General features: G+C 42.9%; 1 protein-coding gene and 1 long non-coding RNA gene across 2 annotated transcripts in view; one reads left to right on the forward strand and one right to left on the reverse strand.

The window, feature by feature from the left end:
- The window catches only part of LOC310753144, a 356,996-nt gene extending 356,827 nt beyond the window's left edge, over nt 1-169 (forward strand). Inside the window, exon 3 of the long non-coding RNA XR_014543227.1 lies at nt 19-169. This is a non-coding gene — a long non-coding RNA (uncharacterized lncRNA). The remainder of the gene's footprint in view (nt 1-18) is intronic.
- Nucleotides 1-17,034, reverse strand: part of ADAMTSL1 (ADAMTS like 1) — a 257,528-nt gene that overhangs the window by 190,972 nt on the left and 49,522 nt on the right. The window contains exons 3-4 of the mRNA XM_083592741.1: nt 14,647-14,692; nt 629-865 (exon numbers count right to left, since the gene is read on the reverse strand). Of these exons, the coding sequence (XP_083448867.1) occupies nt 629-865; nt 14,647-14,692 (283 nt within the window). The remainder of the gene's footprint in view (nt 1-628; nt 866-14,646; nt 14,693-17,034) is intronic.

Below are 17,034 nucleotides of genomic sequence, written 5' to 3' on the forward strand. Positions count from 1 at the left end.
TAACGGCATGATATCTAGAACAGTGTTTCCCAACCTTGGGCCTCCAGCTGTTTTTGAACTACAATTCCCATCATCCCTGACCACTGGTCTTGCTAGCTAGGGATGATGGGAGTTGTAGTCCAAAAACAGCTGGAGGCCCAAGGTTGGGAAACACTGATCTAGAATGATAGTGTCTCATACAAAACATAAACGAATTGTGAAAAAGACTCTAATCAAAAAATGGAGATGCTATATGAGCTTTCCACCGCTTGTTTGTTTTGTAACACAATAAAATCTCTAATAAAAAGGAATTAAAAATTAAAAGGGAATGGGAATGAAAAACCTGAAAGGACTGCCTTGAAAGGGTTACCTTTTCAGGCTGTTTTAACAGGAAGAGCTGGCACAAACTTAAAAGAAACTGGGGGGGGGGAGGAACCCCACTGTTGATAAAATGCATTTCAGAACCAAATATGTAAGTGACTCTGAAAATGAACGCACACTTTAAAGAAGACTGTAGGAGCAAGCACCATGGAGGAGAGCGGGCAGGGGAGAGATTAAAACATGAGACATACAAAAAGACAAAAGACACAGAAAAAGGATGTGTGGGGTGTGTGAAAATCAGCAAAAAAAAAAAAAGTATGGTCCTTACTTGGCACAAGCCGCTAATGCACATATCTAGCGATTCAGTGTAGCACCGGGTCCCATCCAGCACTTTAGGAGCCAATTCCACAACAAAGCTTGTCCCTTTGGCCTGGCACTTTAAGGAGCATGGGTTGTCAGGATCATTCGATACAGGGAGCCATTCGTAAAACTGCCCCTGGTACTTGACGTCGTTGTGCGCCGAACATTGCTGGGTACGGAAATCACCTGCTTCTGGAGGGCAGTCCTAAGGAGAAAGAGAAGAAGGTCAGGTGGTCACTTGTAAATGGGCTAATAATTGCGTGGCGAGTTCCCGCCTCGCCCCCGTGGAAGTAGACACACGACACAAATATTTAGGATAATGAGCAAAAAATGGCCACAACTTTATTGGTTACAGGAATGAGCGGTATTGGCTTAGGCATTGGTCCTAACCGACTATCTGGCTTCAGCCCAATTGCTTGAAGACTGGGAAGGGTTAACCACCAGTAGGGAGAGTCCTGCTGATGCACATCAACTAGGAACTCCCCCGGGGTCACCGCACGGGGGCGTGCCTTAGGCCCTCACTTCCATAGGCTTCGGACAGGGCCATGCCCCCTGGAATCCTTTACCGGACTACCCTTCGATATTCGGGGGAGGTGATGGCGCTTCCTCCCCCCCCTTCATCTACATGTCAATACCTCTACCAATGCCTAACCGCCAATGCCGAGGAAGTTGTGACGATTTGCTACGAGGTAGGCGAAAAACCAAGTGGCTGGTGCCAATTTGCCAAGTGGAAAAAATTCCTACCAGGCCCCTCAACGGCGACCAACCGAGGTCCATAGCAAGGTCAAAAGGAAAACGGGAGGGTGGGAAACCCGATGAGCTGAGGTGGCAAAAGAGGGAGATCCCTGGCCGCGCCAGTGTGATATTGCGCAAGCCACGCCCCCCCTAGGCCAGCTGATTGGCTGGCCAGGGGATGACCCGGCCAGGGATCCCCTCAATCGCGCGGAGGCTGAGAGCCAGCCCCTGCGCACATAGAGAGGGCGTGAAGCCCACAACTGCACCTCCTCTCAAGTTCGGAAGTGGTTTTGTATTCTCAACACGGGGAACTCAACCAAGTCTATATATAATGTGGTCATAGGCAGAAATCAGACAGCAGTTTTAAGGGAGTCGAAAGTGGGCATTGCACAAAGACACACACACTCCTTTCACTGCACTAGTGACATTGGTGAGACAAGTTTTCTTGGTTTAATGCGAAAATTTGCAAAATCTGTTTTGCAGAGGCAGCCATCGGGTATGAATCCCTCTTTGGGACTGTCCTGAAGAAGTAGAAAAGATTGTCTCTCTCCACCCAGAAGCAAACACATCAATTGAAGTAGCTCATGACATTATTACTAGAGATTCTTCAGCTATGTGTTATTGAGGGGCAAGTTGAAGAGGACAAAGCGCCATGTGTTTTAGTGTATGAAATATATTTTCTCCTCTCACAAAAAACTGCCTGTTGTTCAACATTTCTTCTGACTTTATGCACATATGCAGACCTAGCCAACTGTTCTTTCTCCTTTGAAAAGGGAGAAGGGGGGGGGGGAGAGGGAGGAATCAAGAAAATTGCTTGATTCAAGTGTTTGTTTATTTAAGCATTCTTTGCTAGCGTTTCTTTCCAAAACGACCTAAATCAGTCAGTGAAGCAACGTGAGCCAGAAAAATGCTCTGTATATTTGTATTACTTCAACCTGGCTAATGCAAGCAGAGATTTTACAATCCACAGAATCAGCAACTCTTCAGATTTTTTTCCTTCTGCTTATCACGAGTTATTTATTTATTAATTAAATACCCCTTGTTGACCTCTCAGGGGAGGTTTCAGACAAGTTTTGGGTGCAAGCATAGTATCTCTAATTTGTGCTAAGCAATTAAAAAAAACCCCAGTTTAGCTGTTAACGTTACTAAAGACTAATCATATATTTGGCTAGATATCTTAGCAGAGGCAATCATTTTCTGTAGTATTCAAGATAAAAGGTTTATCCAACTTTCAGTAGCTTTGAATCCCCCCCCCTTTCTCCCAGAGCTACTTCAGTGACCATTTCCTTTAGTTAAACACACCCATTATCATAGTGGCTGTTTCTAGAGAGACTGTGGATATATCCAATTTGGTCACCCAACACAAAATTTGATGGCAAACACTCTCAAAACCTTCAAAAGAACTCTTAAAGCCTGACCCTATGCATATCTGCTAAGAAGGAAGTCACACTGGGTCCAATGAGACTTACTGTAAAGTAAGATATAGGTAGGTAGCCGTGTTGGTCTGCCGTAGTCGAAACAAATTTAAAAAAAAAAAAATTCTGGTGACTTCTGTTTCAGTGTATCTGAAGAAGTGTGCATGCACACGAAAGCCCATACCAATAACAAACTTAGTTGGTCTCTAAGGTGCTACTGGAAGGATTTTTTTTTATTTTGTAAAGTAAGAATATTTAAGACTTCCTGTAAAGTAAGAAAATTTAAGAAGGCAGCTTAAGAAGAGCTACTCACTCCTTTGGTGATTAATTCAATCTTTCACATTTTCCATAGTTTAAAATTGCTCTTGGCAGTTTAGCCATAAATCAGTTTAAACCACTTACTCTTTTCTTCTTCACTTGCAATTGTAAATAATATCCTTGTGTATCCATTGCCTAACAGAATAGCTACATTTTTTAAAGAATAAAAATCACTATTTCCTTATGGGTTATATTAAAACCACTCTTCAGTTATTTACTAGCAAGTAACAGTTTCTTCCAGTATTAGCAGCTTGCCTGACCCCAAACATTGCTTCCTCCAATTCCTTTATCTCGTTTTTGTCACGGGGGTCTGATTCAGTTCAAGAGTCACTATAGCATGTGGGGCACCATGTGGGAAGACTCCACTGCTTCTGAAGGAAAAGGATGGATGGCAGATAACAGATTGAGGTTGAATCCTGACAAGACACAAGTACTGTTCTTGGGGGACAGGGGGTGGGTTGGTGTGGAGGACTCCCTGGTCCTGAATAGGGTAACTGTGCCCCTGAAGGACCAGAGGAGCAGCCTGGGAGTCATTCTGGACTCACAGCTGTCCATGGAGGAACAGGTCAATTTTGTGTCCAGGGCAGCTGTCTACTAGCTCCATCTGGTATGCAGGATGAGACCCTCCCTGCCCGCAGACTGTCTCACCAGAGGGGTGCATGCTCTAGTTATCTCTCGCTTGGACTACTGCAATGCGCTCTACGTGGGGCTACCTTTGAAGGTGACCCAGAAACTACAACTAATCCAGAATGCGGCAGCTAGACTGGCAACTGGGAAGACCTGCACTGGCTCCCAGTACGTTTCCGAGCACAATTCAAAGTGTTGGTGCTGACTTTTAAAGCCCTAAACGGCCTTGGTCCAGTATACCTGAAGGAGCATCTCCACCCCCATCGTTCTGCCCGGACACTGAGGTCCAGCACTGAGAGCCTTCTGGCGGTTCCCTCATAGCGAGAAGTGAGGTTACAGGGAACCAGGCAGAGGGCCTTCTCAGTAGTGGCACCAACCTTGTGGAATGCCCTCCCACCAGATGTCAAAGAGAAAAACAACTACCAGACTTTTAGAAGACATCTGAAGGCAGCCATGTTTAGGGAAACTTTTAATGTTTGACGGACTATTGTATTTTAATATTCTGTTGGAAGCTGCCCAGAGTGGCTGGGGAAAACCAGCCAGTTGGGCGGGGTATAAATAATAAATTATTATTATTATTATTATTATTATTATTATTATTATTATTATGCTGGGAACAAACCACATTGTAGATGTCTCCCACATGGTCCAGGGCTTCTGAGGTCACCCAGGCTGCACGGGAAGAAGCTGTCCTCCTGCAGTCGCTACCACACCAGAAAGAAAAAGCAAAGTTCTTGTGCTTCCTGTCCTCTGTCTCTTTCCTTTACCACTGAAAGCAGAACTTCTGCATATAACAAGGGGAGAAAGTTGTGGCAAAATACAAATACAAAACCTCCATTTTTGGACTATGCACAGCAGTGCAGGGAGGCTGTTCTATATATTGTGTCCTTCCATAGTGTCCTAAACAGCTCGTCTCAGGGGTGATTCTGTTTCTTCTTGGTTGAACTAGAATGAACCTGGTTCAGCCCCTGACCCTTAGAAACAAGCAGTCAACACACTGCGAAAGCCCTGTGTGAGCATTCAGTGAGCTTTGGCCCAGATCAGCTGGGTCTGGTCTGAAAGGGCGCTCCATGTAAACAGCCTGAGAAACTATTAAAACAAGTGTACCTCCCTCCTAGTTCCCTTCACACTCCTTTGTTCCACAAGGGCATGTAGCCTGGTTTAATAAGCTTGGCTTATTCTAGCATTCACAGAGCCAAGCTAGATCTCTTGTTTGGTTCTGTCTTGGCTCATCCTACATAATGTTCCGGCTTGGGTCGATTTATTTTTACAGAGATAAAAGGTCCAATAAACCCTACAGATATATATATATATATATATATATATATATATATATATATACACACACACAGAGAGTTCTCAATCTTGGTTCACCCGCAAGCCAATAGGATTGTTTGAGCCGTTTGTTTTCTCAAACCAAAGGAATAAAAAACGAACGGTTAACCTAGCACGTTCCTCGGACACCGCAGGTGATCAGGACCAAAAGTTAAATGCTACGTTGCCTTTGATTTCCATGATTAAAATAATAACACAGATTTAAATAGCCAAGTATGTGTTTAAAGAAGTTTCCTGTGAAACTTGAAGCTCTTTGGAGAATAAATATGAGCACTCAAAAAAGCCTACATGCATACTTATGCCACGGGCTCTAAGGCAGGAATGAGTGGATTTCAACCTCTAGGGTGAAGGGCCAGCACAAACATACAATGCTAAACCCCAGCTAGAGTCAAAATCCTCAGGCCCAGCAAAATACCTTCTGTGACTTCCCTACTTTATGAGGCATGCAGCACTGTTGAGAGACACTCAGATTATTTAGAAGCTCTACAAGCAAAATGCGTTTGAAAGAGTGGCTTCCCCATCTGCAAAAGGCCATTGAGAAATCACAAATGTGGATCTTTGGGGCCTTCCCCAGAAAAGGTAGATCTGGATTAGAGGGATGGCGTGGCATATGGGCTGGCATTCTTATGCCAACAATGTCATACAAATATTGCAAAAACAAGTGTACTGTATGTATGCATAGGGACGAAGGTGGCGCTGTGGGTTAAACCACAGAGCCTAGGACTTGCCGATCAGAAGGTCGGCAGTTCGAATCCCCACAATGGGGTGAGCTCCCGTTGCTCGTTCCCTGCTCCTGCCAATCTAGTAGTTCGAAAGCACGTCAAAGTGCAAGTAGATAAATAGGTACCGCTCCGGCGGGAAGGTAAACGGCATTTCCATGCGCTGCTCTGGTTCGCCAGAAGCGCCTTCGTCATGCTGGCCACATGACCCGGAAGCTGTACGCCGGCTCCCTCAGTCAATAAAGCGAGATGAGCGCCGCAACCCCAGAGTTGTCCGCAACTGGACCTAATGGTCAGGGGTCCCTTTACCTTTACGTATGCATAAGGAGCACAATAAGCACCCATGCAGAAGCACCTATGGATTCAGGTGATTCTGCAGAATTCAACAGAATATACATGACCAGAAAGTAAGAGTTTGGGATTTTTATTTTATTGTACAAAGGTTGTTCCTGTAAAGAGTCTCATACTTCAAAGGCACTGGAATTCTAATTACCAAAACAAGCAAACCTCTGAAATGGTTTGCTTGGAGAGGAAGAGTTTCAAAGGGGAGTAAATTAATAGGTGACCAAAAAAAAGTGGCTGAAACTGAAACCATCTTAATACAGAAGTTTGACTTATTGGCCTTAGGTAGCTTTCATTCAGATATGGCTCTGCAAGAGGCAATATGCCTTTTACTGTCATCTAAAGAGAAGTGGAGGCTTGAATTGTAGACAAAGTATTGAAGCTAAAGCTGGAGTACCAGGATTCAAATATTATTGGCCTTGTGGACTCGGGGGGGGGGGGCGGTATTTGGGCAGCTAAACACCTTTCAGTGTTTTTAAATAATAATAAAAAATACACACACACACACCCTTCCCGGAATTGCAATCACAGCCTCTCAAACCTTATTGTCGGAAATGACAAGATAATTATAAAATTGTTGAGCGCACATAAGACATTACTAAAATGCACGTTACCAATTGTAATTACTGCTGCAGGATTCTGTTGCACGTTCATTCCAAGGGGCTGAAAAAAAGTGATTTCATTCTACATAAATTATTACACTTTCATGTAAGTGGATAGCTTGTGGGTTTGGGGCCCAAAGTCTCAGTGCCTCACTCTTGTAATTTTAGTTTCCAGTGGGCAATTTTTCTCTCAACCACAATCATAGGCTCTGGTTTCTTTTAGTTTCCCCCCTTTTCTTCTTTTCTTAAATAAATGGCTCGATATGCACAGATAAATGATACAGAAGTTGCAGGGTTTAGAACCAGAGTTTATCCCAGCTCCAATGGCCAGGGCCTCCTTACCTGTCCTGTACAGACACAACAGAGGACCTACTTTCTGTACCTGAGAGAGGTGGGAAACATGCAGCCGGAGCCACTCACAGGTGTTGCATCCTCAGTAAAGAGCAAAGGCATCCAAACCGCTGCACCTGAGCCCACCTGACATCTCAGGAACTCTAGTTTGTTAAGGGTGATGGCAATTATTGCTCTGTGAGGGATCTCAGCAACTCTCAGCACCCTTCACAGACCACACCTGCCAGGATTTTGTGCGGAAGCCATGACTGTTAAAGTGGTGGAAAAGTACTTTAAATACACAGGGTGGATGCGACCATTGTCTTTCTGATTCTTTGATGAGAGACCCTCTGCTCAGCACTGAAATATATTTTACAACATTATTTTTTTTGAGTGCATTTGAGGAATTCGTAACCAATGGGTCTTTTCTTTCTCTAGAGCGTTTGTTTTATGTCAATAACTATCAACTATTACTCATCCTCTTGGGCATATATTTCCTACAAAAACAATTTTTACTTTAAAGGTGGCCAACCGTTCCCTAGGTGAACAAACTCCTTTCCTTTGAATGCAAACACAAAATGTCAAGTCTTCGTATTTGAAACATAAAACCCAGATTGCCTAAATGTCTCTTGTCCACACATGCACAACAACCATTTTTGCCATGACCTTTTATTTGCCCTCACTGTGCTTCATAACGGCAACACAGGTCTGTCATATTTAAATCCCATTTCAAACAATTTCTGTTAATCAATGAGCTAGAGAAAAAGATAAGATGAATCCCAGATGTGCTTGATGGAAGTAGATCAGATTACATGAAAGGATCGAGCTATTAAAAGTTTACTTAGTAGGTTAGATACAAAGATCTTATCAAGGTTTTTATAATAGAGAAGCAGTTGAGAAGCCTGTAAAACAATTTATAAAATATACATATTGGTATATTTCAGGTTCCAAGAGAGATTAACTATATACTATCCCCAATAGGATTAGGAAAGCAGATTTCTGAGTGAAGTCTAGGGTATTTTGGTGGGAGATTTGCAGTCAAACCTAACAATGCTAGTTAGTATATGAAGGAGGTAAGGACCACAGAATTCTAAGTGCTAGAGTTGGCTCAGTGAGATCATGTCCCATCTTCTCCTGACAGTAGGGAAGTACACACTGTAAGCAAGGAGGTCCTCAACTGGGCTCCCTGTCTCAGACATGTGTCTGAGGCTGCTCTGTTGTATTTCAACCAAGTATTTTACCTGCATTATCTTTAAGCTGTTGCTTAAAGGAAAATGCATGACTGTGACCTCAATTAAGTAACTAAATCATTTTTAAACTCACTTCAGAGTGTGGTCCGTTTGATTGCACGAGGATAGAAGGGGGTGTCAGTTGCTTCTTGCAGCTGAACAAAATTAATAAAAGGTTTAATAGCCTATTCTTATGCTTCATTCATGTGCCTAATGGGGTTGAATGCTCTGCTCCTTGGGCTCTCTGCGTGCTAGCCCCACTGTTTTGAAAATAGGCGCTGGCAGTTTGCTAACTGACCCACACATGCGGGTCTGTAATAATAATAATAATAATATTAATAATAATATTTTTTTATTTATACCCCACCCTTCCCGGTTTAGAAAACCGGGCTCAGGGCGGCTAACAACAAATTTAAAACACTTAATTGATGCAACAAAAAACAGCATAAAATACAGTATAAAACGTGGATAACAATAAATTCAGAATTCAAAAACCAATATAGGGGGGAAATCCATCCAATAAACATTAGATGATCACCAGGCCTAGCTGGCTAAATTAGTCCTATTTGGGTCAGTGAGGAGACCAGGGGAGAATTAGCTGTGGGATCCCAGAGTGGGTAATCTTCATAAAAAGGGGAGAGGGAGGGAAGGAAGGGGAATAAAAGATCAGGCTAAGTTTAAATTGAAAGCCAGGTGGAATAGCTCTGTCTTACAGATCCTGTGGAAGGAAGTTAACTCCTGCAGGGCCCTGGTCTCATGGGACAGAGCATTCCACCAGGTCAGAGCCATCACTGAGAAGGCCCTGGCCCTGGTGGAGGATAATCTAACTTCCTTAGGGCCCAGGACCTCTAAACTATGATTATTCATGGACCTTAAGGTCCTCTGCGGGGCATACCAGGAGAGGCAGTCCCGTAAATACGAGGGCCCTAAGCCACTCGTAGGGGATTAAATGTAATTGATATATCGTCTTATTAATTCCCACCAATTTTTACTGTTAGTCCTATAAACTTAATAAAAAGCAAATACTTAGAGTACTGAAGTATTGAGATTAGTCGTGTGGTGGCAACAATATTGTGAGAATTATCTGTTCTGTTTTCCCCACAATCCCTTGCAAACTGTCTCACAGAATCACAGAAGTGAGGGTTGTCCAACCTCCTGCAATGCAGGAATCTCTACACATGGCGCCTCCCATCCAATTTGAAACCACACTGGACCCTGCTTAGCTTTGCAAATGTGCTAGCAGTTTTATTGCTGCACCGCTAGGAGGCGAGCAAAGATATTTGAGGGGGGCGCCCAGATGAGGCAACCGCTCCTTTCAAGGTGATCAAAGGAACTCTAAGCCAAGGATTTCCAGCACTCTTCTCCCATAAGCTCCTTCCAAACAAAAGATTCTGTAGAGGGGCAATATACTCGCTAATTTGCAGAGGAGGACGTATTTCTGATCCAGCTTCAGCTTCCGTCTTACATTAAATCATTCTTTCACGATTTGTTTAACTGCCATGGAATGTGGGAAGGGGCAGGAGGAGTGTGGTGCTTCATAAAGCAGACTGGCAGTTCCTAGTCATGACTGCATTGGGCTATCTATTTTGAGAAGGATCCGTAATGTGGGGGCAGGTGGAAAGTAAAGGTGACTTTTGGTCTAAGACATAATATGGTTCCCTCGCTTAGGCCATCTGGTTTGTCTTACAAAATTAAGTCTGCAGCATGGAAGATTCAGCGCCTGAGAAGGGAGTTGTACCAGATGGCTTCTGACTCTATGAACTTAGAAAAAGGTATAATCTGAGTATTGAGAAGCATGGAAATTCAGGTCATGTGATGGTTGAGCGGTTCTGTTTGTAGATGAAGAAATAATAAAAGGTTATTTTCAGGAGGAGAGAATTAGTGACATCTTGTCACTAAAAATAGAAAAACCTTTGGCAGCTGAAGGTGAATCTCCAGGAAAGAAAAGGGCTGAAAGAACAGCTTTAAAAATCCATCTTTTATAGGTTTACAATATGGCAGAGAAATCAGCTTTAGAAGTTCCATGCAGCCAAGAAATGTGTGAGTCACTTTTTAAGATTTTGTTTACTTTTCATACCAAAGGGTATATAATAACATAGCAAGTTATAAAAATGTGTCTTTTTCTTTTACTGCGTTCAGGGTCGTTTTTCCAAGAAACAACAAAGGGTATTTTTCCTTCAAAGTTCCAGAATGGTTTCAGACATGTTTAGCTGGGTTTTTCTCCCCCTCAAGTTTCTACCACAGTTCAGAACACAAATAGATCTTTCTTGCCTCCAAAATAAAAATTTCCTGGCTGGACCCTAAAGCCATTTAAAGAATAAGAATTGGGCTGGCAGAATCATACCAAACAACCATCTAGTCCAGATAAAAGTTCCAGCAGGATGCCAACTTTTTCACTGGCCTTTGCTCACATGCCTCTAAGAGCAGCCTGGCACACATGAATTTAGCTTTTCTTCACCTAAAAATAAAGTTGCTGTGATAGGAGGACAGCCAGAAAAAGAGCTCAGAACCCTTACTCCATGCTTGTAGTCACCACATGAATTTATCCATGTTCATCCCCACAACAGATAAAGGAGGAAACAAGACTTGCTGCAGTTACTGGTATTATCACACGCACATTTAAAACAAATTAATTCGGTGTGTACTCTAGAACAATGAAAGGATCAAAAACTCTGGGAAGCAAGGATACCGGATTAAGCCAACCGTAATGGGAAAATAGAGGTGGAGTTAATGCAAGAGGCATCTGGGGAAAGTTTCTTGTCAGATTTATCTGGACTTCTTCAGATTGCTTTCTTGGTTATTATTATGGTTCTGCAACTGTAGCTGCACTGAATGTTCCCTATGAGAGAAAGGGTTGCATCTCCCCAGGTACACAAAATAGGATTGCCGGGGCAATAAGATGAACCTTGAGAGAATAATACGTGTGCCATATGCAGTAAATGAGAAACAAATGTGTACTTATCACACCAAAAATATGATTGTTTGGAAATTCCCTCAGTGCATACTAGACCTGGATATCTTTCCTTAGTTCTCCCCATTTTCACTGTTAATTTGTCAGTTCCCCCTCCTGCTGATTTGATATATGCAATGTATATGCAGGTATATTTTACCAGGAGCAGGCATCCCTTTCATCATGAAGACAAAACCACTTCCCTACAGGTGATTTATCTATCCCTTGGACACTGAATGAGGAGTTGCTAGATTATCTCTGCAGCATGCATTCTGAGAAGGCAACTTCTGGAAAGAGGTTTTTGTTTTGTTTTTAAAGGGGGGCTTAGACAATCTTTCCTACTCTTTGTAAATTGTTTTGCTGTTTGCATTTGTGCAATGAGTGAGCTCGTGTTGGATTTCATGTAGATGCATATCTATAAATCACTTTCCCACATAAAAGCATCCGAGGAAGTGGGCGATAAAAAAATTAAATAAAACCATACATCCCTCCCCCTTGAAACACAGATTAAATAAAAATTGGAAGACAGGCTAACCAGTAATGAACCCACACTGTTCATTAAAATGACTCAATGGTAGATTGGATTATAAAAGCTCTCCCAAGTTTCCTGGGCAAAGATGTTAGAAAGTGGGCTTTTGTAGTGAGGGCACGCCACATTTTCAGCTCCACTGCATGAAACCCCTACTCCTAACCACCACGAGCACCAATGGCATCCCTAAAAGAAAAAAAGACTTAAAACAAGACTCTCCTCAAATACTTATTTGGATTCTGAACCAGGCAATTGTTAGTTCCAATGACATTATATAATATAATAATAATAATTTATTATTTATACCCCGCCCATCAGGCTGGGTTTCCCCAGCCACTCTGGGCGGCTTCCAACAGAATATTAAAATAAAATAACCTATTAAACATCAAAAACGTCCTTAAACAGGGCTGCCTTCATATGTCTTCTAAAAGTCTGGTAGTTGTTTTTCTTTTTGACATCTGGTGGGAGGGCGTTCCACAGGGCGGGCGCCACTACCGAGAAGGCCCTCTGCCTGGTTCCCTGTAACCTCACTTCTCGCTGTGAGGGAACCGCCAGAAGGCCCTCGGAGCTGGACCTCAGTGTCTGGGTAGAGCAATGGGAGTGGAGATGCTCCTTCAGATATACTGGACCAAGGCCGTTTAGGTCAGCACCAACACTTTGAATTGTGCTCAGAAATGTACTACTTTTGAAACATCGTTCATGTGTAGAGGTGCCCACTGGGAGCCTCAGGCCGCACAGTTGAGCCCAATATTACATTACAGTCCCCCTGTTTCCTTGGATTTCTGACCAAAGGAACAGCAAGAAACACCAACCTCCTTCCCATGAAGTAGAGAGCGGCTGCTCTATAACTCTGATTCTACACACTCAATTCTCTAGTCTTGCTTTTGAACAGAGATATGTGAACTTTTATTTTGAAGAGACACATTTCAAGTGTATTAGCCAGAAGATCGAACCTATCCTAAGAACAACATTTTTATTTTTTTTATTAAGGAAAGATTATTCTTTGTGTTGGAAAAGTTCAGCTGTTCCTATAAACAAGGGCTCCAACCTTAGGTGTAATCCCAGCTTCCCAGCAGGGTGATCCAGCAACAACAAACTAATGCAGAGAAGCATCTCGTTACATTCTGCTTCCTTTGGGGCTGGCAGCAGCAGAACAAGGCAAGGAGCAAGCTGGCCAGTATTGTGCAAAACAAAACAAAACCCGCGAGAGTCTTTTGAATCCCATCAGCTTGGACAGTGTCTCTTTCATTTCTCCCATGCTATATTCAGTGGAGCCACCGTATGTCTCCAGACTTGACACAAATTATTAAGCCTGTTGCTCTCTTCAGTCTCCTGGTGTACCCAAAGTGCCTCGCAGCTGGAAGTCAACCCACAAAGCAGAGGGCAACTTTATTGACTGGCTATTACCTCCAGTTGTTGTCAATGAGGACAGCTCCTGTCTAGACTAAAGGGAGATTGCAACGACCCAGAGAGGACCCCAGTGTAATCCCGTGAACAGTAAGGTGGTTTAAACGCCCATGAAATCAATGAGATTTATGCAGCCAAACCACGCACAACACTGGAGCCATTAGCCATCATGTTCAATGACTGACTGAATAAACATGAGTGTATGGGGAGCGGTTGTTCTAGCGAAGGAAAAAGATACAGTTAAAAGGTTTTCTGACTATTTAACACAGGGGTTTAACACTTGCGGCCCTGCAGATGTTGTTTGACCACATCTGGTCTTGACGACTGGGGTGGATGATATTTAGAGTCCAACAATATCCAGAGCACCACAGGTTCCCCATCCCTTCAGCAAGAGCACACCCTCAGGTTTTCTCTGATGAAAACAGGGACATGTCCAAAGGCTGTTCTGTGGGTCTAATCCAGCCGACCGGTCATTTTAAAAAAGGATAACAACTTTGGTTGGCCCTTTGGTCGGCCCTCACGGCCCTTCACTTCATCAAATCTAGCCCTCTTTGAAAAAAGTTTGGACACCACTCATCATCATCATTTTATTATTTATACTCTACCCATCTGACTGGGTTGTCCAAGCTACTCTGGGCGGCTTCCAACATGTATAAAAACAAAATAAAACATTAAACATTAAAAAAATTCCCTATACAGGGCTGCTTTCAGGTGTTTTCTAAAGCAGGGGTAGGCAAACTAAGGCCGGGACGCCGGATCCGGCCCAATCGCCTTCTCAGTCCGGCCCACAGATGGTCTGGGAATCAGCGTGTTTTTACATAAGTAGAATGTGTCCTTTTATTTAAAATGCATCTCTGGGTTATTTGTGGGGCAGAGGAATTCGTTCATTCCCCCCCCCCCAAAAAAAATAGTCCGTCCCACCAAATGGTCTGAGGGACGGTGGACCGGCCCATGGCTAAAAAAGGTTGTTGACCCCTGTTCTAAAGGTTGTACAGTTACTTGTTTCCTTGGCTTGGCGGGAGGGTCACAAAACTTCATACATTTCTCTGATGGATACAGGGAAAGCTAAGGGAAAGCTGGACATTCTGGGATCAAAACAGAAACCAGGATGGCTTCTTTAAATCTGGAAAACAGGGGCATTTGGAGGGTCTGCAAGAAGGCAAGCATGAAAAAGGTGCCCTTCATTCTCTCCCTCCTTCTGCATTGAGGGGAAAGACATCTGCAAGGAGGCCTGAGTATTGCGCCTCTATGGGGAAAATGTGCCTATCTTCATACCAACAACACTTCAACTGTAAATATTTGTGTATAAACCTCATTTACTTGAATGTCATATGCCACTACCAGAGACCTATCCTTTTGGGGGATAGTTTCCAGAGCACCCATTTGTCACAAAACCAAAATCTTTCCAGATATGTGGATTGCAGTAGCCCTGGCACATAATCACTTACCACGTTGCTGCATGTTCGGTATCTGATATTTCGACCCTCACAGCTCCTGTAGCCAAACAAAAACAAAAGCCACATTACTGCATGTCAATACTCTAATCCACAAGTCCTCATTTCCATCTGTATTTTGCCAGTCATATAAATCAGACACAGTGCACAATTCCGACCACTGAATGCTGTCAAGATGTGCGTTCACCATGATATAGTTCATGTTCCTAAATGGAGCAATGTGAAAAAATACATTCCATAACATGTAGCTCTCTGAAGCTGAGTGAACCTGGAACTCAAAAGGGACGGTAGTCTTCAGAAGGTTAAACGCCTTTGCTCAAAGATAGTCAATTTATTTATGTAAAATATTTGCAGAGCACGCTTTTCATTAAAATACAACAAGGCAGCATACAACATGTCAAATTACAGTGACATCAGTGTACAGACTGCTACAAACTATTTTCCAATACAGAACCTCAGAATATTGTGAGGCAACTTAACATAAGGGTTACTGACAAATATTCATTAGGCAATACTATGAAAAAAAAGGTATGATGAATTAACTCAGTAAATTTTGACATATGGTTAATCTGTTCCTCATGTGTGTTTGTGTGTAGAGGTGGGAGGGGGGAGAGAGAAAGTCAAAGCTATAAGTATGTTGCAAGAAAACCGAAATGAATTTGTTGCCTTAGATTCCCAGCATAAAAGAGAATCAAATTAACACTTTTGAAAGATGAGCATGTTAGTTAAAATTCATAGCACTGCTGGATCCCCAAAAGAAAGGCTCAAACAGAGATATTTGCTTTATGACCAATCATAGTAGCCTTCAGTAGCTTTGTCTGCGCCCTCCAGTTTCTGTCTCCCGTAGATCCTTTTTCCTTTCATAGGCTACAGGTTTTGCCTTCCCATATAATTTCCCTGACTTTATACATTCAGTCCAAGTGATCAACAAGTCTGCACTCCGGGGACCAATGCCAGGATTGAAATATTGCTAGGAAATGTATTTGGGGTTCAACAACACCAAGATTATCCTTGCAGAAAAAAAAAATCACAAATTAATGAAGGTGGATTTGGAATTCCGAAAGTGGAACTACACCATCATGCCTACTTACTGTCTAATATCAAATACTGGATGCCTATTAGCCCCATTTTTATTTAACATCTATGTTAACTCCCTGGTCACATGTTGCCGTGAAATCGAACCCCCCCCCCCCGTGTTCTCTAACGGCAGAAAAGTACCAGTTTTAATGTATGCGGATGACGCTGTTCTTCTCTCTCAAACCAAAGTGGGCCTGAAACGTGCCTTAGGAAAGTTTAGTGACCAATGTAACACTGAACTGTTAACAATTAACTTTGCCAAAACCAAAATTGTACATTTTAACCGCTCCTTCAGGAAAGATAATTGGAGCGTAAAGGGAAACGCCATTGAACAGACTAAGACCTTCCAATACTTAGGCATTACTTTCTCTTATAATGCCAAACTGTCAACACACCTGACCACATCAGCTATATCAGCAGGAAGAAGTGCAAATGCCATCCTTAGGTTATTCAGAAGGAAAGGAGCTGGCTTCCTCCCGATGGCCCTAAAAGTTTTTCAGGCAAAATCTCTAGCCCAACTCCTGTATGGCTCTCAAATTAGCCCCTCTGCCAACCTTAAGACCCTTGAAACAGTACAATCAAAATTCTTAAGGTCATTATTTGCTACCCCAAAGTGTACACCTAATGCAGTCTTAAGGCAAGAGGCAGGACTGCCCAGAGTGGAATTAAAAGTCTGGGAGCAAGCAATATCCCTCTGGCTGAAAATCCATTACAATCCTAAGGGACTGTTACCTTGCTTCCTGGCCGCAGCTCCCTATCCTCCTTGGCTTATGCAAATAACTAATAAGATAAAACAAATTGGCCTAAACCCTGAAAATCTTTTTATTGAAACTCCGAACAAGGCAAAAGCAATTGTCACTCAGAGACTTTACGATGTCGAATTACAACAAGAAGTCGCCCTACTCCCGGAGACGTATAGATGCTTAAAAGCTTGGCCTAATTTTGCAGCTGCCCCTTACTTAACTAACATCACTAACGAAGCTTATAGATGGGCTTTCTCTAGAGCCCGCTTTGAGACAATGCCCTCAGCAGTGCTGTACGGCAAATTCACGCGGGCACCAATGCATGCGCGTCTCTGCCCCTGTATGTCTAATAAGGTAGAATCTGTCACACACATCCTTCTATTTTGCGAATTTTATAGTGAAGAACGAGTTCAACTTATTTTGCCGCTTTTATCAAAATTTATACCCCTACAACATTATTTGGAATCCTCCCCCGAAATTCTACGAAAATACCTTCTGGAAGATTCCTCAAGCTCAATATCATATGAGGTGGCCAAATTTTGCACTTTAGCAATCAGGAAGC

The sequence above is a fragment of the Podarcis filfolensis genome, assembly GCF_964270895.1.
Source record: "Podarcis filfolensis genome assembly, chromosome: 17".
Taxonomy (NCBI): Eukaryota; Metazoa; Chordata; class Lepidosauria; order Squamata; family Lacertidae; genus Podarcis; species Podarcis filfolensis.